The following is a 25,860-nucleotide window of genomic DNA, read 5'->3' as shown; positions in this document are numbered from 1 at the left end:
AATGAACAGCCAACACACATAAAAAGTTTTCTGTTTTTTGTTGAAAATGTAATTTTTGGTGTAATGTAAACAGCCCATAACATTTTTTATATCTTTATATCTAACAATTGCAATTCATATCTCATGGTTTTGACTATTTTTGCATAATTGAACATTTATTTCTCATAACTGTGAATATATTCATAGCGTATCTCACTATTTTCTAACAATTACTACTTTATTTCTCATTATTATGACTTTATATCTAAGAATAGCATCTTTTATCTCACAATTTAGACTATTTTTTGCATAATTGCGACTTTATTTTTCATAATTGTGACTTTTAAACAATTGCAACTTATTTCTCAAAATTTTGACCATATTTTTTCATAATTGCAACTTTGTATCTACCAGTTGTTTCTTTATATTTCAAAATATTTGCATAATTGTGCTTAATATAAACTTTATATCTAAAATTTTCAAAAATTACATCTCAAATTTGTGACTTTATAACTTACAAATGTGACTTCAGATTTCACAGCTGTAACTTTATTTCTTTTTCCTCACAAGTACTTGTTTTGTTCTTTTACTCTGGCAGAAACAGGCTTCCATTGTCAAGCAATTTGTCATTAAACCCCAAATATGTACAACAGCATCTTGCATAGTGAGAGGAAGTTATTTTGCACATTGGTTTTTTTTTGTGATCCCTAGACAATCAGTTTCTCAGCTGTAGCTGGTTAAAACCCACTGTCATTTCAGTGGCCCAAACACCCTCAAACTTCTTTTTTTTTTACTTCCCCTAAATCTGCATGAGCTGACTCTCACTTTTACGATTAGGTAATCTCATTATAGCTTGCGATGACCTCATAGTTGTTGACAAGCGCCCTTTCATTAGTAACGCCGTTTCAGTAAGCATTAGCCAAGTCAAATTTTATTATGCTCCTGATGGCTTCTACCTCACAGCTAGTATAAATATTATTTATTATCCACTTTTCACTGCATTTTCATAATTTATGAGCTTGCGAGAGAGCGCTGGCCTGAATATAGATCGCTAGGCCTCTCTGTTATTTTGCACAACAGATAATCAATTTCATTAAGCAGTGTCAGGGTAAATCGGCTTGAAATCTGATAATTACATGTAAGTGAAACTTGTATAATTTTTACAATGCAGTGAAAATTGATTTCTCATCTGCTCTCCTCCAAGGCCTATTAGAGGCTTTCTCCAAAAGAAGAACGTAGCATTTATCAAACCTCATTGACTGCATTATGGCAAATGGCAAAGGTTGATATTTGGACAAAACGCCTTTGGAGACATCAAATTTTAGTGCAGGCAGTAAAGCGGATGGACAAGGCACCTAGATTTGCTTTTTTCTCTATGAAAACTCACTGTTATTCTGTGGAGACGGTTGCTCGCAAATTCATATTTAAAAGCAATGGAATGAATCCTCTGCAAACTAGTTCTTCCCACTGGGTGAGGGGGTTCAGGTGGAGGGCAGCCCAGTATTAGCAGTGCCCCGCGGTCAATGAGACGGCCTGATGGATGGAACACATTAAAGGTGTCTGCAGCCTTGGAAAAGAGGAACAGAAACACAGACCGGTACAGGCCTCAAGCTCAACAATATATGGCTGAGATGTCAATAGATTTTGACCTTTCCTGTCCTGGGCTACAATTCTCTTTGTGTTCTCAAAAAAAGACATACATTTCTCCAAGTGGGGCTGGGATGGTTACTTCTCAGTAAGGATGAAGGTATAATGAGGCAGGTGGCCTGTGAGTGAGTGCCTGTAAGACCCACCAGTCAGGTAGTCGAGGGTTGATCCCCAGGAGGAGGGATATCGGTGTGGTACGGTTGGCTGACAGCTCGGGAGGCCCTTATTGAAAAATCAATGTCCATTTGTGCGTCCAGCTCACCTGGCTGACTGCCAGCTTGCCTGAAGTCACCTAATGAAGCCTGATCCCGTTACCTGATTCCTCATTCGCTGTGTCAAAGTGACTTTGTGGCTGAAGTCATCCCTTTAGTTTCTTCTCCTCCTCTATTCTGAGGATCAAATGCATCTGCCAATCCATTCGGCTGTGTGCGAGTATGTGGTGAGTACATGAGAGCTGTCTGTGGGACAGCACAAACACTCAATCAAAATAGTACTAATATATCATGCTGAGAACATCAATCAGAACATCCCGCAAGCTGAAAAGAACACTGTGTCTACTTATGATGCTATTTATCATCCTAATTCCATAATCTGTGAGAGAGAGAGAGAGCAAATATTTTTTTAAGGGAACACAATGTGATCATGTCTTCAAGTTTCTAAAAAGAATACTTTTATTTTAATATGTGTTTTGATATTCTCTTCGCAACACAAAATAGCCAAAATATGTATGCGTTCGACACACGAGCATTGCCTTACTTCACCTGACCTGTCGAGAACAGCATGAAGTGTCTTATGCTGCCTTGAAGGATTAGTTCACTTTCAAACATTTTTTTGCTGATAATTTACTCACCCCGATGTCATCCAAGATATCCATGTCTTTCTTTCTTCAGTTGAAAAGAAATTAAGGTTTTTGAGGAAAACATTCCAGGATTTTTCTACACAGAATGGACTTCAATGGCAACCAACAATTCCAACGTTCAAAGAAGGTTCAAATGTCCGTCTCAATGGAGCTTCAAAGTCTCTACACGATCCCAGTCGAGAAATAAGAGTCTTATCCAGTGAAACGATGGGTCATTTAAAAAAAAAAAATATATATATATATATACTTTTTAACCACAAATGCCCATCTTGTACCATCTCTGAGATGTGCCACGTATTACGTCATCACGTTGGAAAGGTCACACACACACACACACACACACACACACACAAAAAAATAAAAAATTAATTAAAACAAAGATGTCGGACGATTTTGAAATTGGAGGAGAAAATGACCCATTTCCTCTTTTTTTTTTTTAAGAAAATGGCAGATCGTTTTGTGAGATAAAACTCTTATTTCTCGACTGGGATCATGTCGAGACTTTGAAGCTGCATTGAGACTGACATTTGAACCTTCTTTGAACATTGGAATCATTGGTTGCCATTAAAGTCCTGGAAAAATCCTGGAATGTTTTCCTAAAAAACCTTAATTTCTTTTTGACTGAAGAAAGAAAGACATGGATATCTTGGATGACATCGGGGTGAGTAAATTATCAGCAAAAACTTTTTTGAAAGTGAACTAATCCTTTAAGTTGTTAAAAATTGGACATCATTGCCCTCTCAATTTGTTTTTACCACTGGGAAGCTCGGGGGTCATTTTGATGCAATTTCTCGAGTTGAGCGTGCCATAAACTTTAAACATGGAGGAGGGGAGAATAATTGCTGCTGTGACTGGTATTATTTTGCCTTGACTTGACATTAAAGTAGTGCATATTTAGATGTATGAATAATCATTTGAAACGTATTGTATGTTTTATACACATCGAAAATGTCCTGTAAATAGCAAGCTGACTGTCTAGGATAGTGGTGTGAATGTTTATATGGTTGTATATATCATTTTGGCTTTAAAGGGACAGTTCACCCAAAAATGAAAATTATCCCATAATTCACTCACCCTCAAGCCATCCTAGATGTATATGACTTTCTTCTTTCAGCCAAACACAATCAGAGTTATATTACAAAATATCCTGGCTCTTCCAAGCTTTATAATGGGAGCGAATAGAGCCTGAGTTTTTGAAGCTCCAAAAAGCGCATCCATCCATCATAAAAGTTATCACTGGCTTCCGATAACGGCCGTACGCGAGTCGAGTTCCAGCAGAAGAGCCATTTTTTAGGAGAATTAACCCTTTAAAAGATTTTCCCAATAAAAAGGCAAGAATAAACCTGGTGTCCTCCATGTTTCCTGTTCTTTCCGACAACAAAGCACTTGAATGCGACAAGCTCGTAATCACAACTTCAGAAGTGGGAAGCAGGGAAATTTTCAATAGCATGTGAAGGCAGCATTAATACTCTTTCAAACTCAAGTTGTACAAATGTGAGTATGCAAGACATAAAAGCAAAAAATGTATCATACACCAGGCTTTAAGTACAACAAAGAGCTGTAAGTTGTAATATCTGTGTGTTTGATTTACTATGAAAGCCTGGCTAATAAGAATCATTTGTTAGCGAATTAGAACATTCTGGTGTCGCTGTATGTTTTTGAATCACTAAAACGAACTGTTTTGTTTTGTCATTGGTCCTGCTTTAGGCAAAAAACAGTATGTATATACGAATTCATAGTATTCGTAAAACAGTAGGCGAAAAGTACCCGGGTGACCTGTACTTCCAGCGAGATTCTGAAGCGTGCATTCACTGGAAACTTTACTATCCCATCAGGCCATGGGAAAGAATTTGTTAAAGGACAAGTTCGGTATTTTACACTTAAAGCCCTGTTTACAGATCGTATCTGATGAAATAGAACGGTTAAGATTAAAATTTGGACACATGCTGCTGTCCCGAGAATTTTAGGTTTATTTCGCTTCCCCCCCCCACCCCCACAATGGTTGTCTATATGCACTGGAAGATTCCGACCTAAAAACACATTAAACTTTCGTTTACAAAGACGTGAAACTCACCGAGTGGTCAGGGGTGTTCACTGATATGTTCCCTCAAAAATCGCTGAAAAAAATGCATTCCAACAGGTTTTATCGTAGTTTTTGTCCAACTCCATTGACTTAATAGGACGTGCTGTGAGACCGCAGCACCTTTACGGTATTACTCCGCCGCTTCTTCTTCTGCTTCTTCTGTGTATTCAATGAAATGCCCGTGGTTTGCTTGCAATTGGCAAAGGTGCATTATCGCCACCAACTGGGCTGGAGTGTCTATTATTCAAGCTCTCAACGGAAGAATCACGGGTGTGACGCGTTTGGCAAAATAGGTCCACAAAAGCTAAATAAACCTAAAATTCTCGGGACAGCAGCATGTGTCCAAATTTTAATCTTAACCGTTCTATTTCATCAGATACGATCTGTAAACAGGGCTTTAAGTGTAAAATACCGACAAAAATACTTGTCCTTTAATGGCAGCGAAGCGACACAATAGACGTCGTAGGTCACATGACAGTGACAACATGGTGGATGTAGTATACATCCAAATTTAATTCACACAATTTAAACACAATTAGAACATATATTTTTGTTGACTATAGTGTTCCGTTCAAATTTGAGATCTGTTTGAGATAGGAGATCTCTTAGGATGAACATAAAGAGAATTGGGAGGACATGATTGAGCAGTCTTGCAAGTAAGATTCAAACTAACATTGCCTGAATGGGCTGACCACTTGGCCAAGACTCCAATTACATTATTGACATTCATATTGGCAGTGAATTTAGTCTCTTCTCAAACTTATTAAGTTGCGCCCTTGCAGACTGGAGAAGACAGGACCGAGCTGGTTTAAACACTCATTTGACCTACACTTGTGTTTGCATGACTCTTTAAATATCCCACCTGCATTCGTCAGCCATCATATCCACCCACTGTTCAAAGTGAGAGGAACGAAGTGTCCTGTCTGCCCCCTGCCGTTTCCTCCTCTCCTCCGTCGGGCGGCCGTTGAGAGGGGGGGTACTGCACGCCATTGGTGTATAATGCAATTTGGTTGATTAAAAGAAAACATTAAAGCACTACCTTATTGAATTTGACGGCACGTACAGAACCGGATCTTTGCTGGCCACTCTCTTTTATTGGCTGGGATAAAGAGGATCACGTCATCCTCATCCTTCCCAACACACACACACAAATCTCAAACCTCAGACAAACCGTAGTTAAGAGGACGTCGGTCAGGACGGAGATTTGTTTAGCTCGCCCAACCCTTCCGTCGCAAAATGAACTCCTGCCAACCATGATTCAAGAGAACCCTACGGTCGGACAACTGAGGGAGTCCTTTTATTTATCTCGAAACAAGGCCAGTGACTTATAGCCTCTACTCTTTGCTTTCTCACCTCAGTGACTCATTCATTGTTCCGCTTGTTCCAGACTCTCTTAGAACAATGAAAGAGAGATGGGCTAAACACCAAACACCTGTCAATTCACTCCATTGTGAATTCCCTCTTCCATTCGTCTGATTTATCATCCGTACTGTCTCGAGAGCAATCACCATCAAACACTCTCAAAGCTCTATGTCAGTGACGGGACTCTTCTGGGAGTGATGCGGCACATCAGACCAGCTGTACTAACCAATAACAACTGAGACTTAGTAGGGATTTGCATTAAGCTCACACTGTCAATCAAAAACAGACTTTTTTCTTCTTCAGTTGAGCTCTGGTAGACATAGACACATGAAATAGCATTCCCAATGTCATTTTTCAGCAATATCACAGAGATGATATTCCCTGCTAATTGACTGAGACAAAGTCTGCCTTGCATTAATTTAGGTTAATAATTGGATTTCATCCATCCATCTTCCAAGTCCAATGTAGGGTTGTGGAGCCTAGAATTGGATTTCAGTTATTATTATATTTTATTATATAATGGAAAATGTGTGCATGTAGAAGCTTGGTGGAGCATTTATCCTATAGTGTACGGATATGAATAGCTAATGGACAATTTGAGTAAATTATTACTTGATTAATTAATTGGTCATGTCGCAGACAGGTCATGTTCCTGCAATTTCATCTTAGCTGTGGTAATGGAATCTTTTTCTAGCTACATTAAATTCAAAGGGATAGTTCACCAAAAAAAAGTACATTCTGTTTACACACCTTGTTATCATTCCAAAAATGCATGACTTTATTTATGTTTAAGAATGTTTCTCTTGTTTTCTACACAAAGAACCACATTACAGGGGCTTTCAAACAAAGACAAACTGATTTATGGTTGTCGAACCTGTTTTGATGGAAATAAGATTACAAAAAGGGATTTGAGAGTTATAGCAGAAGGCAAAATTTGCATTGCTCTGAACATCTCATTTAGTCTTCCACTGAAGAAAGAAAGACATTCAGGTTTGGAAAAGACACGCTACAGGTTGATAGCAGCTGGCTGTAGCAGATAGTCTCCTCAAAGTGTCCCATTGTTACATACAATAGTTACTACAGCTGATATTCAGAAGCTCCAGGGGAAGAGAAAGAATATAGCGTCAATTAGGAAAAATCAGAAAAGGTAATTCCCGTTTCCAGACAATAGTTTTTCAATGATGTCAGGTCAGGTCAAATCCGTCTTTCCTGTCACTTTCAGCTGAGTTATTGTTTTACTGGCTTCGTTTATGTAGAGCATATGTTTGCACGTACATTCTCTCTCTTCCTCTGGAGATCATGGAAGAGTCTCTGTGTTTGTGCAAGGCGAAGTTGGGAAGATAGACAGAGATGCATGCACACATGCATTTAATATTTATTAATTAAGATAGACAGAGATTGAGTGTTGCGATATGTACACATGCATTTAATATTTAATATTTATTTAAACACATATTTTTAAAAGATCCACATAAAACATAAAAAATGACTTCAAATTTACAAACTGAACGCATGTTCATCATACACTAAAAATGCTGGGTTGTTTCAACCCATGCTTGGGTCAAATATGGAAAAACACAACCGCTGGGTTTAAACTTTTAATTACAAATTTAAACCAGTGGTTGGGTTTGTCCATAGGCTATGTGACCCGAACATGGGTTGAAACAAACAACCCAGCATTTTGTACAGTTTTTTATTTTATTTTTTTATTCAAAAGATCTAGACAAATGTATATTTATGTATATCAAAAAGTGTGTATTTTTGAGTAATATTACAAAACACACAATCTGTCAGTTGTTCTGCTCCTGTGTTTACAGTAGCCACTGTCAGGGCCAGAGAGTGCGGAGTCCGGCTCCAAGGTTAAGAGTGATGACAGCGAACAGCATCAGGTCTCGGTGCAGCTGAGAAACCCGAGAACGGCCCAGATACGATCGTTCGCCAGTGATTCCCGCAAACGGTCCTCTCCACTCCACAGATAGCCGAGGAGGAGGAGGAGGGAGGAAGGCTACAGGCCTGAGCGAGATCACACCAGGGCATCACACACCTTGTCAACATCACCACTAAACAAAACATGACGCAGCACTCATTCTTGACACGGTGCGCGAGCGCGACATGCAAACAAAAGACGCCTTGATCCTTGCGATACGCGAGAGGAAACCCTCGTTCCACACGCCTGCTGGTCTCTTCACCCTTTAACAGCTATTGACGTGAATACATAATTCAACTCTTTGTTTGTTGCCCTACTGTGGGTTCTTGGCGAAGAGAGAAACACTTGATGCACAAGCGATCCTAAATAAACCCGAGCACCGAGATGCGAGGTCAGGTCAACTCCCCAACATACATGCATGTGTTTGTGTTTTATAACAAGATCAGCGAGAGAAAGAGGTTGTCGTGCAGTTCCATGGGCTACGTGTAATGAGGCTGTTTTACACATGCATAAGCGGGAAGCGTTTAAAGCTGTTTGTTTGCATTGGCTATGTCTGATGGGTTAAAATAGGTTAAAATGTGGTGAACTTGCTTGCGAAACTGAATTATTTAGAAAAATTCACTAATCTAAAATCTGCTATCGCAGAGTTCACCACATGGGAGCGAAAAGAAAAAAAAGTCTGTAAACTGATAACAGAGAGGATCGGATACCACCATGCAATTTATGAAATCAAATAAACTGTGAATCTAGGGTAAGATATGGATCCAGCACTCAGTTTATGCAGATCTAAAGGTGCCACCTCCTGGTCGTTAGTGGAAACTACATTAAAAAACGAGGTAAACTTTATTTGACTGTTTTAACAATGTTATATAATCTCAAAATGACCTTAATTTAGAATTAAACTGACCCTAAGATATTTTTTGCTTGACAAAAATGTATTGTCCAATGTGTAGGATGTGCAGCATATTTTAGTTTATCTTGTGAATAGTCTGGCTAGAGAGACCAATTCCAGGTTACTTTGATGCTTGCAGGTCCTCTGAAGAAGATCATTTTCACATAACATTTCTTCAAACTCCAGGTAAGAAAGCACAGAGTAAATGAACAGTGTTTTAACTTTAACTTTGAAACTCTGGCCTGCTTGCTGTCTTGTTTGCGCTTGTTTATTTTTATTTACTCTGCAGCAGATACCAAACGCTCAGTGCAAATGAAATGTGACAAAGGCAATGATTTCCGGATGCTCTGCGTTGACACCGCAGGGCTTTATTTTCAACTGACTTCGCCTGATCTAAACAGACTATGAGTTTCTTCACAGCTTCCTTTGCCAGGACAGACCACAACGAGCCATTCTGGAGACACCGTTGCAGACCAGCCTCTCCTGCAGACTTGGCATCCTTTGAAAAGCAAGAAGGCTGCACTTTTATAGGCTAGCTTGCACTGTTAGACTTTTCTGTAATTTCTACAGTTATTTACTTTAAATCCCCCAGTATTATACTGCTATTTCTCTTTACAGTAAATAACTGTGATTCCCATTGCATCATGGGAATTTTCTGTGACGTCTAACACCACATACAGAGACTTACTGTATTTTTTAAATTTGCTGTATACTACTGTATTTGACGTAACTGCCTCTCTGGCTGGCACCATTCCATCGTGCTTTTTATTTCCTAATTTTTGCCTTACACCGCGTGTCTACAACGCTATAATAGCCAGAGGCTGTCTATATTGGACACATTGAAGCGACCGGACCTTTAAATGCATACCTGTTTATCCCTTGTCAGAAATAGCGCGAGCGCTTGGACTCGTATCGGACTACGTCAGAAATATAACGGCCGCGGCGCATCACTACACCTATTTTTTACAGTCTATGCACTACACTGACTGTCTGGGATTTGTCGTGTCGCGTCAGAGCATCCAGTGTAGGTAATGGGGTCTGTCTTTTGTTGGATCGCGACGTTCGTGTCTGGCCCGGGGAAGAGACGGAATTCACTTCACCGAGAGAGAGAGAGAGATCAGCAAGCAAGGTAAAAAAACAAAACATTCTGTGTGTGTTGTCAGGATTGTGCCCAGTTTAACCTATGTTATAACGTTAACGTTAGCCTAACGTTACTCGTCGTCAGCATGGCGGTAACGAACTTTACCATGGTAAACTGAGCTAACGTTTCATTTTACACACTTTGTTAGATTATTGAATTGTCGAGTTAAAATATGCCAACGAGCAACGCGTTTACATTAACAATAAATGTGAATAAACTAATGTGAAATTCTGTTTATAGCCTAATGTTGGCCTACTGATGAGAACCTTTATAGTTTTAGCATTAGTTTGCAAACTATACCATATTATACTTTTTTTTTTTTATGGAATTTAATATTTACTTCCATTTTTGTGTTTAAAGGCAACTGCAACAAAGCGCCAATTCGCGCCAGTGACTTCCAGCAAGATTCCAGAGGTAGGCCAGCCCATTTGTGATATATTTTGAGATAAATTTGCTGAAATGATTAACAATACGCTATGTGAAAATTGCTTTTGAGCCACTGGTGCAGACTAGGTAGCTAACAATATCTTATAAAATCTCTATAAAATTGGCTAACTTTATATCAAATAAGTGACCTTTGCATTATGTCTAACTTTATTACACAGCAAATGAACCAATCAGAAGATGGACCATTGTCTTTGTTCAGTCTCACCAGATTAAATGTATCCAGGTAAGCACTGCAGTAAAACTCTCACTAATTCATTCATACAAAATCTAGCATTCTAAACAACTTAAGTTTATATTTTTGCATTATTTTGATATTTTATTAGCCAGAAGACTCTACCATTGCAGTCCCACCTGACTAGGAAGGTCCTAACATCAGCACGCAGGTGGGTTAACTACTGTAGGAAGGAGAACGATCATCACACAGTGATTTCTTGCATGTATCTTACTGTGTATTTGTCTCAAACAGGTACTCCTTCACTGCAGACAAGCTGAAATGGGCTAAAATCATCGATTTCAGTTGTTCTTTCTATGGATCTCAGCATTTTTGGACAGAATTTAGGATTTGTAAGTATTAAAATTTAATCTGGCATAATTTTATTTAGTTCTTTTGTATGCTATTTATTGACAAAAGCTGTTTACAAATATATATTCTTAAGTTTTTGTGAAAATAATAATACAAATTAACAAAAAAAGGAGGTTAAAAATAATGTGACACTAATACTCTCTCTCTCTTTCTCTCTCTCTCTCTCATATAGTGTTGGAACCGGGATCTCCTCTGAAGGACTGAGTACATTTGTGTTTGTGGGCACGCATGCAGACCAGGGAACACTCTGATGTTGTCAATCAAGTTCTGAACAGGAACCAATCTTTGGAGAAGTTCATTTATTCACAAAGGTGGACAAAAACATTGTGTTGGCTTTTTAAAGATTATTTTGATGATGACTTTTACTCCTATGCTGTAGAAAAGATGGAGTAGACAGTCAGACATTGATAATAATAAGAAATGTTTCTTGAGCATCAAAGAGACTTCTTTCAAAAACATTAAGACACTTAAATACTTATTTTGGCCTCCAGTGTACATGAATCCAACAAATTTTTGGAAATAAGTGAAATTATTTTGAAGGTGGGGTTATGTGTCATGTATTGTGAAAAGAACTGTGTTTTGTCCTGTGTTGGACATTTCCTTTTTGAATGCTTAAAAATGTATTTATATTCTGCAGTTTTATGAATGTAATGGTTGATATTTCATTATAATACTTGTATAAGCTAAACAACCAATGACTACATTCATTTAGTCCAGGGTTCACCAATCTCGGCCCTGGAGGGCCGCTGTCCTGCAGAGTTTAGCTCCAACTCCAATTAAACACACCTGAACCAGCTAATCAAGGTCTCATTAGGCATACTAGAAACTTTCAAACAGGTGTGTTGGAGCTGGTTGGAGCTAAACTCTGCAGGACAGCGGCCCTCCAGGACCGAGATTGGTGAACCCTGATTTAGTCAAATGCTAATGTTTTGTTTATGGTTTTATGTATGTTTTCAAAAATGTTTGCAGTGAAGGACAGCACATAATGTGTTAATTTAACACGTTTACACATCTTTGTGTTAACCTCTCTGACATATTTACTTTGTTAAAATCATTAATGTTAAAATCATTAACACAATGAATGAGTTAAAATTAACACAAAAAACATTATCCCTAAACTCACCCATTAATGTGTAAAAATTTCACACATCATTTCCAGCATTGGCATGTTTATTTTGTGATATATATGAAATGTTTTAAATAAAAAAATGGTATTTTGTGATAACTTTGTCTAATTGGTTTGTATGAAAGTAGTACTTATGTAGGATAAAAATAAAATTAATCATATATCAAAATTATCAAATCTAATTTATATTTAGTACAAATAAAAATAATTACAGTAGTGTACTGATTAGCTTCGTTTTTACAGTAATGCACTGTACTGATTAGCTTCGTTTTTACAGTAATGCACTGTATTACACAAAACTGAAATATGGTTTGGTACTGTAACTCTTAATTACAGTAACTTACTGGCAACAGTGTTGCCAGTAAGTTACTGTAAAAAACCCTTGAAAAGTCTAACAGTGTGGACAATGAATCAGTTTAGATGATGACAAATGACACCAGCTAAAGCAGCACATCTGTCTGTAGCTATTATTGTATTGCTTCAAGTGTGTTTCAGGGTCTAAAAGCTCTACATTTTGCAGAAAGGTTAATAGCAACACGATTGCACTCCCCCAAACTAAAACTTTAGAAAGGGAGAGCAAAATATTGCCTGCACTGTAAAAAAAATTGTTTCAACTTTTAAAAAAAGTAAGTTTTGTGCTGTAATAAATTTAGTAATAAAGTTTAGTCACTTGAAATGTGAATTTGTACTCAGTGACATCTTGGATATTTGAGTTGACTAAACGTAACATTTTAAGGCAGCACGAACACTTACTTTTTTAAGTTGAAACAACTTTTTTTTTTACATTGTGGTTGTCTCGGGTTGCTGTCTTACACTGTGTATGGCATATTGTTGGTTTAACTTTCCTGGTTGAGTTAATACAACGGAGATTGATTTAATAAATAGAAACTCAAAATATTATGTTATCTGAACCACATTAAATAAGTTGATTTGACAAAAGATAAAAAGTTGTGATAACGAATCATAATTATTATTTGGAGTTTATTATTATTATTATAATTAATTATAATTATAAAACTATTTGGAGACTTGGACGAATTCTGATTCACTTTTTTTTTTTTTTTTTTTACAATACTTGGCATTGAAAACCAAAGTCTACATTTGCAAATAAGTGTGCATGCATAAAGAAATGTGACTTTTGCATTTGCAATTGAATCTGGATTGTTTATCCAGACAGGTAGAAACCTCTCTGAGCCAAACAGGCCCCTCAGAGATTTCCCGTGGGCTTTTAGAAGCATTCTTATTCCACCTCATAATGACAAATGCTGCAGTCTAATAGAGCTGATGGGAGAAACTAATCTAGGTGCTAACGCAGAGTGCAGGGGAGCATAGTTCCACTTCAGCAAAAGGGCTTAAAGGATTGAATTTACATTACAAAGAGATATCAAGTCTAATGTTAATAAACCTCGGTAAAGCCGTACAAATACCTACATTGTGCTGCTACTAAAAATAATGCTGAGGAAACGCAGCCAAGAGTTGGGGTCAGATCCCTGAGGCTGTCTCTGTGGAAAGCTCTTCTCAGAAATCAATACCACTGGAAATTGTCCACAGGGGTTTCCAAGGGTACCAAGTATCCACACTTCAACTTTCCATCGAATGCTGGAGCATTTCTGTAGGAACAAGTGGCATCCCTGTGCTAGTGGATGAGTGGATGGGACTAGATGACTAAAAGCTTCCAGTGAGGTTAATGTGTTCCATCTTGAGAAGCTGAAGTGTACAACAAACAAATGCACAAAAACGTCTTTATTGGAAATGCTGCAAGTGCTTTAGTTGATTCAATCCTTCCGTAAAATCTGCAGCGCTAAGCGCATTTTCCAGAAAACCCTCATTCTCTTTAATCATGTATGATTTTGGAGAACCCAGGTTTCTAAGAACATATTGCTGATGGAGGCAAGCTGCCATGGATGTCGCATAGATTTGAAGGTGTCCCCTTACATGACAGTGTTGTTTAAAATGGACAGCATTGCTATTTTTAGCTTTGACATGGAGTTCAGAAACATGATTTATATTACAGGAAATAGGATGCAGAGAGTGGTTAAGGGGACAAATTACTTTCTATTTTTATATATACATTTTTGCTTACCGTCGACAAATAAAAAGCAGTCAAAAAATGTCTAAATTGTAAGTTGAACAACCGTTTGTGAAAAATAATGACAGTCCTGCTTTATAGGCTATTTACAGCGCGCGCCAAATTGTAATAGAAAGCGTGCGATACTTATGGTTACCTCTATTAGCGCTGACTAATCATACCGTCGACAAATAAAAGATGTCAACCCTTACAAAAAATAAGTTTATTCCACTGGTGCTATTAGTATAGGCCTGCTTCTTTTAAACTAAAATAATAATAAAGTATTGCAGTCTACTTTGTATGTAGCCTTCTTCTTAGAAATATAGGCTACTTAAAATTGCACTTATAGGCCTACTTGATTTATACTGACTGAAAAGTCTAATATTTGGCCAATACTTGTACACAATCTTTTGATGGAGATAATACTTAAAAGTATAATTAAGTGTTCTAAGTATAGGCTTACTTGGCTTGTAGTTGTGTAAAATCTTTTGATTGAGTATTAAATAGGCTACTTTTTTCACATAGTTTTACATACTGTACGTCTTATAAACTTACATTGATTTATAAAGAAAACAGATATGTTCCTAATTCCGAGCATCTGAATTTTTGTGTAGGCTAGTCCACTGGTAGTGTACAGGAATTTACTTAACTTCCGTTAAGTCCGCAAGACCGTAGGGTGTCCCATTTGTTTAGGTCTCAGAAGGGTGCCCCCTATGCGGTCGATTTGCGCCCTCGATGCGCACTTTTGCCGAGCCCGCACTGATGCCAGCTCCAGCAGACTTCTTCCCGACAGTCAAAGCGGCGTTACGTCACGAAAGTGCGGACTCAGAGGAAGACTGCGAGTGCTTAGGGTGCCATTTGGGACAAGGCCATAGCAGATTGTGTAAGAAGATAATGTAAAACAATGCGAATCAAACAGTAAACAGCATTTACATGGTCTAACGTTACTGAATGAAATGTAGACCCAGGAAGGGTTAACAACTGTGAAGCTGTGGGGGTGTTGATGGACTAATCAAATCCATCTTTGTTTTGGTCATCATTCTGAATCTGATCCGGGCGTAGTCTTTGACAAAAATGTGTTTTTCTCAGCTTTTTGTTTCAAATGTTTGTTTTTTTATTCGATTTTTTTAGTGTTGATAAAAAAGGACGCGTGAAGCTAATGAAAAGAGTTAAAGGTAGCCTATTTCAAGTATAAAAAATTAATACCTAAATAGTAGTAGTATGCAAAAAAAGTAAACTGTTTTAGTATGATGTTATGTTCACTTACAAGTATACTAACAGCATTAAACTACTAAACTAAGTTAGTAGTTTACTTAGAGTATACTTCCAATTGTAGTTTCATAAATTAAAAATGTGCTACAAGTATTTGACTAGTAAACTACCACTACATATAAGTTCACTTGTAGTATAGTTGCAGTATAAATGAAAAACTTGGTGTACTTCGTGTACTCACAGTTTACTACTGTTACACTTAAAGTATACTTTTACACACTAAAAAGTGGGCCAATTTAGTCCCAAGTAATATTGAAACAGTACACTTACAAGTATACTTCTAGTATATTGATATTAGTATACTTACTACACAAAGTATACTTAAAAATATACTTGAACTTTACTAAAGTATACTTAATAAAATGAACTTTAAGTATACTTATTTTTCGTAAGGGAATAATGTATAAATGACAAGTTAAACATTCGTTGAAAAATAACAACAGTCATACTGCAATAGAAACCACACCATACTATACCTCAGGTGACTTAGTAGCGTCTATTTTGTGATCAGTATGTGCTCTGACTAACTAATTTTAATAACTGTTCCGTTTACATGCTGCCTTCAAAAGAAATTCTATTAACATTTTTAATTCCCCTTTGAGACAGCCGGTAGAACCGTCCTAGATAATGTGGGCAATTACCAGTGACTCATTAGGCCTTTCTAAAAATTTAGATATTACTCATTGCGAGGAAAATGTTATGAGCAGACTAATTTTCCAGTAAAATCAAAACATTTATTATTTAACAATCAGTTACAAGCTTACACGTTACTTTTATATTGATAACAAACGTGAAGCATCTACACCGGTTTAAGACACAGAAAAGTTAATATAATGAGTTTAAAGCTAAAATATTTACAGGAAAGGCTCAATGCAATTTATGACCAGCTAATGTTTTGGAGACCGACTTTTTTTTTTTTTTTTTTTTCAAGATGCACAAAACCAGTTCAGAGTCAGACAGCCAACTCATGATTATAAATTCAGGTGAAGTGGTCACGCTTATTGCTATCAAATAGATACATACTAATGATTTATCACAAGCAATGAAACACAAAATCAAGAATAATATCATTTTATTTTCATACCAGAGTGAGTCAGTTATGAGTTTAATGAACTGTCATTTATCATCAGAGTATGCACTGATAGAGATAAATAGATTGCATTTGTAATTCTTATGATAAATCTTGTGAGCACAGAAGATTTATTAATTTTTTCTCAATTGTGTCAATACTATAGGTTCAGCTGAGTCAGTGAAGATACAGGAGTTATGCTTTGCTCTCTCAGAGAGATGGATTTAAATTTCCAAAAGATGGCAAATCATTGTGTGGCAGCTTCCTCCATTAAATATTTATAAAATATTTTAGTGCTGGGGGGGGGGCGGGGGGGATATTAGATTTCTGCATGGCTCGTTCCACACATGAACTAACAAGGACAATGTGAGAAAATAATGGCAAAAACATCCCAAAAATACATTTTAGCAGTGCTGCAAAGGACAATGCTTTTTGAGCATCTAAATGCACCGAAGTGCTCCAAACCAGAGACTGTAGCGCTCGATCACGCTACATGCCATGATGAAATGGATCAAGTGAAATATTTCAGTTTTCTGAAAGAGTAAGAAAGAGGCAGTGGGATTGTCAGTATTAGCAGCAGGATTCTGTACAACCGGACTCATTTCTTTAGCTAAATCAGCTTTAGTTCTCACATTTTCAGCTTGGAGATTAAGAGTTTGAATACTATCAGCAACTTCATTTAACACAACCTGAAGTTTGGTCTGTTTATCCAAAAAGTAACTTGCTTTATGACAAATGTTATCATGCTGTATATTTCTGGAGCCTGAGAAATCTGTTACGTGATACTAGGTTTTTCTGCATCAGTAAGCAACTGTCACTGATTCAAGGTTAAAAAACAACAAAAAAACAAGCTCTTTTGGCCATGCTGGAAAGGTCCACGTTATGCTGGCAGTCCAATAGAGATGAATGGAGAACTGGAGAAAAGAGTCAACTAACGGCATTGCCATTCTCCTCCTCGACCAAACTATGTGGTGGCGATGAGCGACTGGGGCTCGATCTTGTTCTTAAATTAATCGAACCATAGAGCTTTGCGGAGTGCTTGGAATAGGCAAAGGCTTTCCTTCTGTACATCTCACCCTTCCATATGGAAATCATTAGCAGAGTGGACAGCACCACTCCGCCTAAAGTGAGAAGGCAAAGGCCTGCGATGACACACCTGTCCAGGTGCGCGCCTATCCTGGCGCTCTCGTTCTCCAGTCTTTCCATCTCGCGTGCGGAGACATTGTCGGGGTTCACTCTGACGTCACGAGGGACCGCGTACGATATGATCACCAGCGAGATCCCGGCGATAAGGAACGTGACTGCGCTGATGAACCCGTAATCCATGGATTTCGCCGAACTCTCCGAGCTGAGATCGAAGTCAGACATCAGCGACAACTCCTGGAGGCCCTCGGGACGGATTTCGCTGGAGGAGTCATGGAGCGAAGATGCACGTCGAACACTTTTCTCGCTCGCGTCCGGGGTGGCCAACCGGAGATTGACGTTTTCATCAATGTAGGTGAACGAGGTCTCCAGCTCCTCGTCGCAGCACACCCTGACCTTCTCTGCGGGATGATGGCGGTGCTGGCCATGTTGTCCTCTGAGAGGAGCCGTCCTTGGTGCTGAATTACACTGTCCCTCACAGGCAGGCACCTTCACAGTGGGAGAAGCTTCTTCCACCGAACTGTTTAGCCTGTGAACATGAAGAGGGCTAGAAGACCAATCCAGTACCCCAGGGGGATCGGGTCTTGCCCGTCTATTATCTATGTAGAGTAACTCCACCGAGGCCATCAGATCCACTCCCACGGATCACTCTGATTTCCTGCTGCATCAAGCCATCCACACAATACCTGTAAATGAAAATTACAATAATTCAGATGAGAAATCAATTCACAAAATCTATCCTAGTGAGAGATCGACCAATATTTTTTTCCAAATAATAACATTTATTTGTACATTTAAATGGCTGATAGCCAATATGAAGAACACATTTTTTGTTATATTTCAACTTTTGAAACAATAATAACTAAATAGCATACTATAAAAATATTCATTAAGAATGTTTTAATAATAACAGTTTAATATTGCGCATGGCCATGTATTTTTCCTTCGTTGCATGCTATTACAGTTAAAATTCATATTAACTCTTGACAAACTATATAACTATCATCACATACTATGTGACAAGCATTTTTGTAGCACACCTCACTTGTGCTCACAACTGTGACTCATGGGTACTATTTACTACTCTAAACCATTTATGTAGCCTACACTACAATGGGTTAGCAACAGTTAATGACTGTATTTGAACGAAATCCTTCGTCTCTTTAATGAAAGACGATTAAAGTTACTGATTAGTCCTACTGCTTCAATATCCAATTAGCAAAGCAATCCGTATAAAACCCAAGATAAGCCATAAGTCCCTTTTAAACGCACGACTTAACGGCCGATGGGGATATAGGGATATAGGCACGTCACAGTAGAGATCGATATCATGATCTTTTTTTTTTTTTTTTTTACATCCCATATCATTACAGATACTTTTACATGTCGCCTAAATGTTTGAATAACCAATTTTTATATTATTTTAATTTGTCATTTGATTTATGCAAATTTGTTTTGAAATCTATCTAAATAAAACGTCACATTTAGAATTATTATTAAAGAAAAAAATAACCAATAAACTGTAAAAGTGCGAATATCAGTATAAAAATGTGTCAAACTGATTATTGGTCAATATAGTCGAAATAAAGTCATCAACAAATCATCACATCTGCAATAGCTAAAACGTTACACTGTTTACCCAATAAACATCGATTTAAAACGGACATATATGCCATACAGTAGTTTTGGCACGTGTCCATCAGGCTGCATCGTTACACTCATCAATAGGTCATGCAATATCCCATAGAGAAAGCGACACAAACAGGACACATTTTGCATCTCGCTATATTTAACGATAGACGCAGATCACACATTGTTTGTTTGCTATAATCAATTGTTTTTTGTTAATACCTTCTCGTCTGATGAACATTTTGGCCTCCCGGCTTCTGCACTCCACCGTTCTCCCTCCCACGCTCCGTTTTAAAGATGAACTGAGCTCTTCATAGCGAAATTACTAATTCTACTATGGCAAAGGACCTTTCATGAATATTCATTAGGTAGAGTGACGTTTGTCGGTAATCTTCCAATTGGGAAGTGTTTGAGGATGAATATAAATAAGATAGTGCTGACGTCCCTTAGTTACCGTCTTATAGCGAACGCTTGGCTGTTGAATTTCAATTAGGTGCTGCAGACGTTCCTTGCTAACGTTCCAATGGCGAAGCAAACCGGTTATGAATATTAACAACCAAGTCTTCGCCATAGTAAGATTCGTAAACTTTCTTCCGGTATCGACGCCTCGCAGTTTTGCATCACTCTTGCGATGTCAAGTAAATCATAACAGGTTTAAAATTGTATTGGAACCATGGGAAATCAGGTTCTCGGAAGCGAATAGTAATTATCACCACCGTGATGGAAACTACAGCCTGGGGACATTTTCTACTACGACCAGTAAGAGGCAGCGGCTGTGCTAAACCACACCTATTCTACACCATCTGCTCTGTGGTCCTTTAAAAGCTTGAAAGATTACTAGTCAGTTTGAGCAAGGTTTATGTAATCTATTTTTAATCTGCCACAACCAGCCCATATCAGCTCATATTCTTCTAAATGACCTTATAAACAATACGTTTACATAATTTGTTCACATCTTGAGATTTAGGCTTTTTCAAACATTCTCAAGGCGTAGTCAGAAATAACCCCTAATCAGCAGTTCTCCCCTTGACAACAAACATTACATTTTATTTCAACAGATACGTGCTATTGTGTACACCAATACAAAGGATGACTTCGGATCAAGGCCAGGCAAGTTCCTATTTAACAGATGAGTCTGCAGAGAAGTGGGGCTTACTCAGCCACAGATTAATGTCCCAGGATGGTGGAGGCTCAGCTCAGGGAGTACAAGGTGCACAGTCATGAATTCCCATCTGTCACTGCTGGCATTATGAACATAGGTGGAGTAGCTGTATGCTCCAGTCGGTTTGGACTATTTTCAACAGGACGGAAGTCTCAGAAGGATGCACAGCTTATTTTGCTGCACACCCCTCTGAGATTTCCATACCGTCAGCGGCCAGCTGAGCCAATCCGGCATGCATTGCCAAGGACAAAATTGAGTTTCAGAGCCTTGGGTATCAACCGTCACCTTGGAATACAGAAGCACGCTGTGGCTCGTCAGTCTATCCTCGTGTTGTTTGGACCAGGTGATTACTCAGGCATAGAGTGACACGTAGCCAGCTGCTAAATAACATCACACAGCAGCTGCAAACCTGCAGTCACATAGCTTTGCTCTTGCATCTCTATTAAATAAAGGCAAAATTAAAGGTTAAAAAGCCCTAAATAAAATATAATGATCGTTTATAAACTGAGAAAATCACATTAGAATGAAATTTTAGAGTGGAACAGAACAAACAAGTGTAAAGTTTGGTTCTTTGTTTTAGGAACCTGCAAGGCAGTGTGTTTCTCAGAACCAAGAGTGTGAAACCAGGTGATGCCGCTTGTCTGAAAGTCTCTGCCACTGAGGTTAGTATCGTCACCCCCTTCAGCATCAAGAAGAAATTAACTTGGAATATAAATTGACCTGTGTACCTGTTGACCTATATAGTCCAGGTGTGCATGTTATGCAAACACACATCTTTGGACTGATTCAGAAATTTCAGATGACTATTATTAGACGTACAGTATACAGTTTCTGAGGTTGGTAAGATGTTTAACTTATGTCTCGTATGCTAAACAAGGCTGCATTTATTTAATCCAAAATAAAGACAGTAATATTGTGTAATATTTAAATCAGATAAAAAATACAGTAAAATCTGTTATATTGTGAAATGTCATTACAATTTAAAATAACTTTTTATTTTTATATATTTTAAAATGTAATTTAGTCGTGGCAGAGCTGAATTTTCAGCATCAATTCTCCAGTCTTCAGTGTCACATGATCCTTCAGAAATCATTCTCATATGCTGATTTGATGCTCAAGAAACATTTATTATTATTATCAGTCCTGTTCTGCTGTCCAATTTTAATTTTTTTTGGAAACCATTATTACTTTGATGAATAGAAAGTTCAAATGAAGATTTTTTTTTTTTTTTTTTTTTTTTGCAGCAATGTAAAAAGTCTTTACTTTGATATACTTTTGATCAATGTGATGCATCCTTTCTGAATAAAAGTATTAATTTCTTTAAAAATAAATCTTACTGACCCAAACTTTATATACTTGTGTATTGCATGTATAGGACTCTAAACTATGACAGAACTAACTTTGATAGTTTGGCCAGTTGCTGAAAAAAAAAGTTATACCCGGCATTGTTGGCAATTTTGTAATGCTGGAGGACACTTAGATCTTTATTGGCCTCTATGTGTCTTTGTGAAATATACAGACAAGGTAAGCAAATCCGAGTAGGTAGGGAAGGAAGGAGCTGTCCTTGGTCCTGAGAAGGAGTGAAGACTGAAATCAGTGCTGCCCACAGAGCTACACGTCACATGTCATGTGATCCAAGGTCACATGTTATGCGATCCAGGAGTTGAGCATATCAGGCTATATTTAGAATAGAATAGTACTTAATGAATACAGTGCAGAAGTATGCTACATTGTCACATGACCTCAAAATCGAATCCAAAAGATTATATATTAATAAATAATATAATAAATATAAATATAATAATTATGAAATAACTCAGCAGGTGGTTTTCTATTACCATCTTGTTATTTAGCATTTTTTAATGCAATTTTGCATTAAAAAATGACAACATTTTCCAGTCAGATGATTAAATTAGTCAATCAAAATAAAAGTCAAAGAGAAATCGCAGATAGACTAGTTCATTCATCACGCAAATTGAAAGTCAAGTTGAGAGAACATTGTATTGTGGGGCAAGTATGTGCATACAGAAGCAGTGAGCACAGTATTATACTGCAGAAATAAAGAATATGGTAGTATGCTATTCTGAATAAAGCCTCGGATAAGGAGGTGTATATCTGTAAGCTCTTTAAGGACAGGAATATTACTCTGACAAAGACCCATCTAAACTCTTAAGCCTCTTAAATACATTTAAGATATACATTTTAGGGCATGTGGAGAGGGAGCAAAGTGCTGAAAGCAAGAGATGGAGACAGAATTACCGACAGCTCTTTTAGTCATTAAACATCTTTGAAGGTCAACAAAAATAGTGACTCACTGATATCAAAATGTTTTTATTATCATAATATGAGCTCATCCCTGTCCATATAAAATCATAAAAGAGTTGAGAATCTAAACTGTACTTAAATCATGGACAAAGAAGTAGCACCATTGTCCTTGAACAAGGCATTGTGATAAATTTAATTTGATTAAAAAGTTTTGATTGGTCGATGCTGTCACCACCAACTACTACACAATCTCATTTTTCTAAAATGAACTGGCTCTCTTTGAAGCCAATAACAAGAACACGCGGAATGACTAGTTTCACCTCATTGTGTCCACGGCCTTTCGGATGGGAGACATGCAGGGTGAGATGTAGAAACGGGCTCTTGTCATTAGAAAAATGAGATAGTCCTGAGTCGCAGCCAGAAATGTTATTTATTCCTTTGAGATGTCGGCTGCCAAGCTTGGAGTGGTTTGCTGGCATTGAATCTGATTAAAAGCAGAACAACATCTTTGTGTTTTAAATTCGAAAGTTTGCTGAAATCAAATTCAATTAGAGAACGAATGAATCATACAGTCCGGCAGATGATGAATTATTCATTGCATTTCCATAACAAACGATGAAATCACAGCCTTGTCTTTATGAATGCTTGTCACGCTCCCATATTCATAAACTCTTGCTTCTCAGCTTGATTATCTCTTAGATCCCTCACAGTCTTTCTAGAAGTTGGGTGATGAACCATTACAGGAAGTTAACTTTGATCAATGCAATATGGTCTCCTTTGTCTCTTTCTTGAGGAGAGATTTGCCAAACAATAGCTTCCAGATTTTATTCATCTCATTATATATACGTTTTCTGGCCACAGTTTGAGTTGAATTGAGATAAAGTGGGAATGAGTTGTTATGGGATTCAAATTAAAATACAATGTAAAAATCTTCCAAAATGTCTATCTTGATTCTTAATCATAGTTATGTTAGCCTACAGGAAACAGCATTTTCATTTGAGGAAACATAACTATTCTGAATCTGTTAAAGGAAGTTTAAGCATTATAACATACTCCTAATAATGAAATGTTAAATGATAATGTGTTTTAGTTGCTTTACATTTCTCTTAGAGTAAGAAAGAGTTCTAGAATCTGCAATTAAACGCGGTTGGGGACTATTTGTGCGCTCAATCAAAATGTCCACTAGATGTCAGTGCAACACTAATCATACAAATCAGAATGTGAAAAGTCAAACATTTACATAAGGTGATCACCTATATGAAGATAATTTATGGATGCCAATATATTGTTCAAACCAAGCATTATCTATCTATAACTTTAAAACAAATAATAAATCAGAAAATGTGTCACATCTTGCTTCCTTTTTTCTAGCCTTGTGTTTACACTTCCAAAGCTCTAGAACGATTAAACCCCTTACTGAAATGTTGATATTTTTTAAGGTGCCCATAATGGATTATGTCTTTATAGCCGTCAGATATCACCCCCTCAGAGTCATAAACTCTACAAATAGACTTGACCTTCGCAAAATGGAAAAATGAATGACTTGTAGCACTTACTGTCTGCAATAGATTTCATGATCCAAAATGTAGCCTATAAATTAATAAATTAATAAAAAAGAAACCCTGATAAATCCAGAGGATTTGACAGCTGTAAATTTCTGTTATTTACTCCTCTCAAGAATATAAAGCAATCTGTGTCAAGTCTCGAGAGAGCACAAAAGCTGTCAAAAATTATTTAATAATTTTTTGTGACATGAATGAGACTGGCATGCTTTTGATAAAGATTTAACAACACATTAAGAAATAATACTAATCTAATTATACAAAAGTGCCTCAATCAAAAATTTTTTTTTTAAAAATTGGACCTTGATGAACTGCTTAAAGTCACCATAAAAATCAAAGCTAACAACTATTTTTTATGGAATATTGCATTGCTAATTTTTTATTTATTTATCTGTGCATATATGCAAAGTATTGTAATGAAACTCTAGATGGCGCAGGCTGACAAGTTCTTAACTCAATCTTTTTGCAATCACATCATTCTCTGATTTGTTCCTTCTGTATCAGTAGCCAATGAGCTTGCTACCTTCCCCAGCTCCACCTGTATAGATCTGCTATGGGTAATTCATGTATGCTATATAGAGACAGAGCGTATTTAGGCCACGCCCACACCCGGGGGGAAAACAATCAAAACGTCTCCATTGACTTTGCATTGCGAGAGGCTGCCTCCTTGTAATTTCTTGCTTCTAACAAAAGACAGACAAATGCCTAAAAGCTGCTGTGTGACAAGGTGTACAGCAAACAAGCTAAAAAACCCAGAAATACGTTTTTATTAGCTCTCGACCCCAAAAAACGAGTGTTTAGGACATAAAAGTGGATACAGGCAGTTGAGACAGAGCGTCACGTGTCTCATTACTCTGAGAACTAACGTACGCCCGCTGGAGGAGACCGTAATCGGCAACACAGGATAGTTTATCTTACAGAAATATAATATATAAAACTGACATTTGGATATTTGACTCACCAGTGACCAAATGTTTAACTTACTGCACACGTAGTGTATTTTTAGTGCATACTGAGTGTCAGGATCCCACAATTTACCCATTCAGTCCAGCCTGTATCCACTTTTATGTCCTCAAACGCTCATTTTTTGGGGTCGACAGCTTATGAAAACTTATTTCAGGGTTTCTTAGCTTGTTTGCTGTACACCTTGTCACATAGCAGCTTTTAGGCATTATTCTGTCTTTTGTTAGAAGCAAGAAATGACAAGGAGGCAGCCTCTCGCAAGTCAATGGAGACCGTTGGACTGTTTTCCCCCCTGGTGGGCGGGGTCTTCAGATTATGACGCGTTGCGCTCTGTCTCTATTGTACAGAAGCAGCATGTCTTACTTGCTCACAGCAGCGTCATGCATGTATTGGCAGTAGCAAGTCCTGTACTTACTCTGCAGCAGCAGTGAAGCAGATCTATTCCACCCAGACCAAACTTATCAAAGTTGTCAAATCCATTACCATGCCAAACACTCCGAGAGTTGTCATGACAGAGCGTTCTTTTTTTCTTTTTTTTTTTTTACAAAGTTCATGTGCCCTCGTAATCTTTAATCAAAATATCTTCCCCTCCCACTTGCATTGTCATCTCCTCTTCTTTGATGACGTGTTTACTGGAGAAAGGGCGGGACTACCTGTCAATCACATGAGATCAACCAATAG

The 25,860-nt window shown here is 37.6% G+C and overlaps 1 protein-coding gene and 2 long non-coding RNA genes across 3 annotated transcripts; 2 read left to right on the top strand and 1 right to left on the bottom strand.

Annotated features, from left to right (window-relative positions):
* Nucleotides 1–9,915: 9,915 nt before the first annotated feature.
* Nucleotides 9,916–10,854, top strand: LOC309483179. Its single transcript, XR_014200504.1, has 4 exons — nucleotides 9,916–10,304; nucleotides 10,496–10,560; nucleotides 10,661–10,720; nucleotides 10,804–10,854. It is a non-coding gene; the product is annotated as an uncharacterized lncRNA (long non-coding RNA).
* A 5,252-nt stretch (nucleotides 10,855–16,106) lies between these two features.
* On the bottom strand, nucleotides 16,107–19,553 carry tmem74 (transmembrane protein 74). The gene is made up of 2 exons (XM_082148706.1): nucleotides 19,450–19,553; nucleotides 16,107–18,284 (listed from the first exon to the last, which is right to left on the bottom strand). Exon 2 carries the CDS (start codon nucleotides 18,223–18,225, stop codon nucleotides 17,383–17,385), a length of 843 nt encoding a protein of 280 aa, XP_082004832.1. The 5' UTR covers nucleotides 18,226–18,284; nucleotides 19,450–19,553; the 3' UTR covers nucleotides 16,107–17,382.
* A 273-nt stretch (nucleotides 19,554–19,826) lies between these two features.
* Nucleotides 19,827–21,534, top strand: LOC309484626. Its single transcript, XR_014200927.1, has 3 exons — nucleotides 19,827–19,986; nucleotides 20,286–20,732; nucleotides 20,970–21,534. It is a non-coding gene; the product is annotated as an uncharacterized lncRNA (long non-coding RNA).
* The last annotated feature ends 4,326 nt before the right edge of the window (nucleotides 21,535–25,860 follow it).

Source organism: Leuciscus leuciscus (genome assembly GCF_965113295.1).
Source record: "Leuciscus leuciscus genome assembly, chromosome: 20".
NCBI classification, from domain to species: Eukaryota; Metazoa; Chordata; class Actinopteri; order Cypriniformes; family Leuciscidae; genus Leuciscus; species Leuciscus leuciscus.
This window is presented reverse-complemented; position numbering and strand designations above follow the sequence as displayed.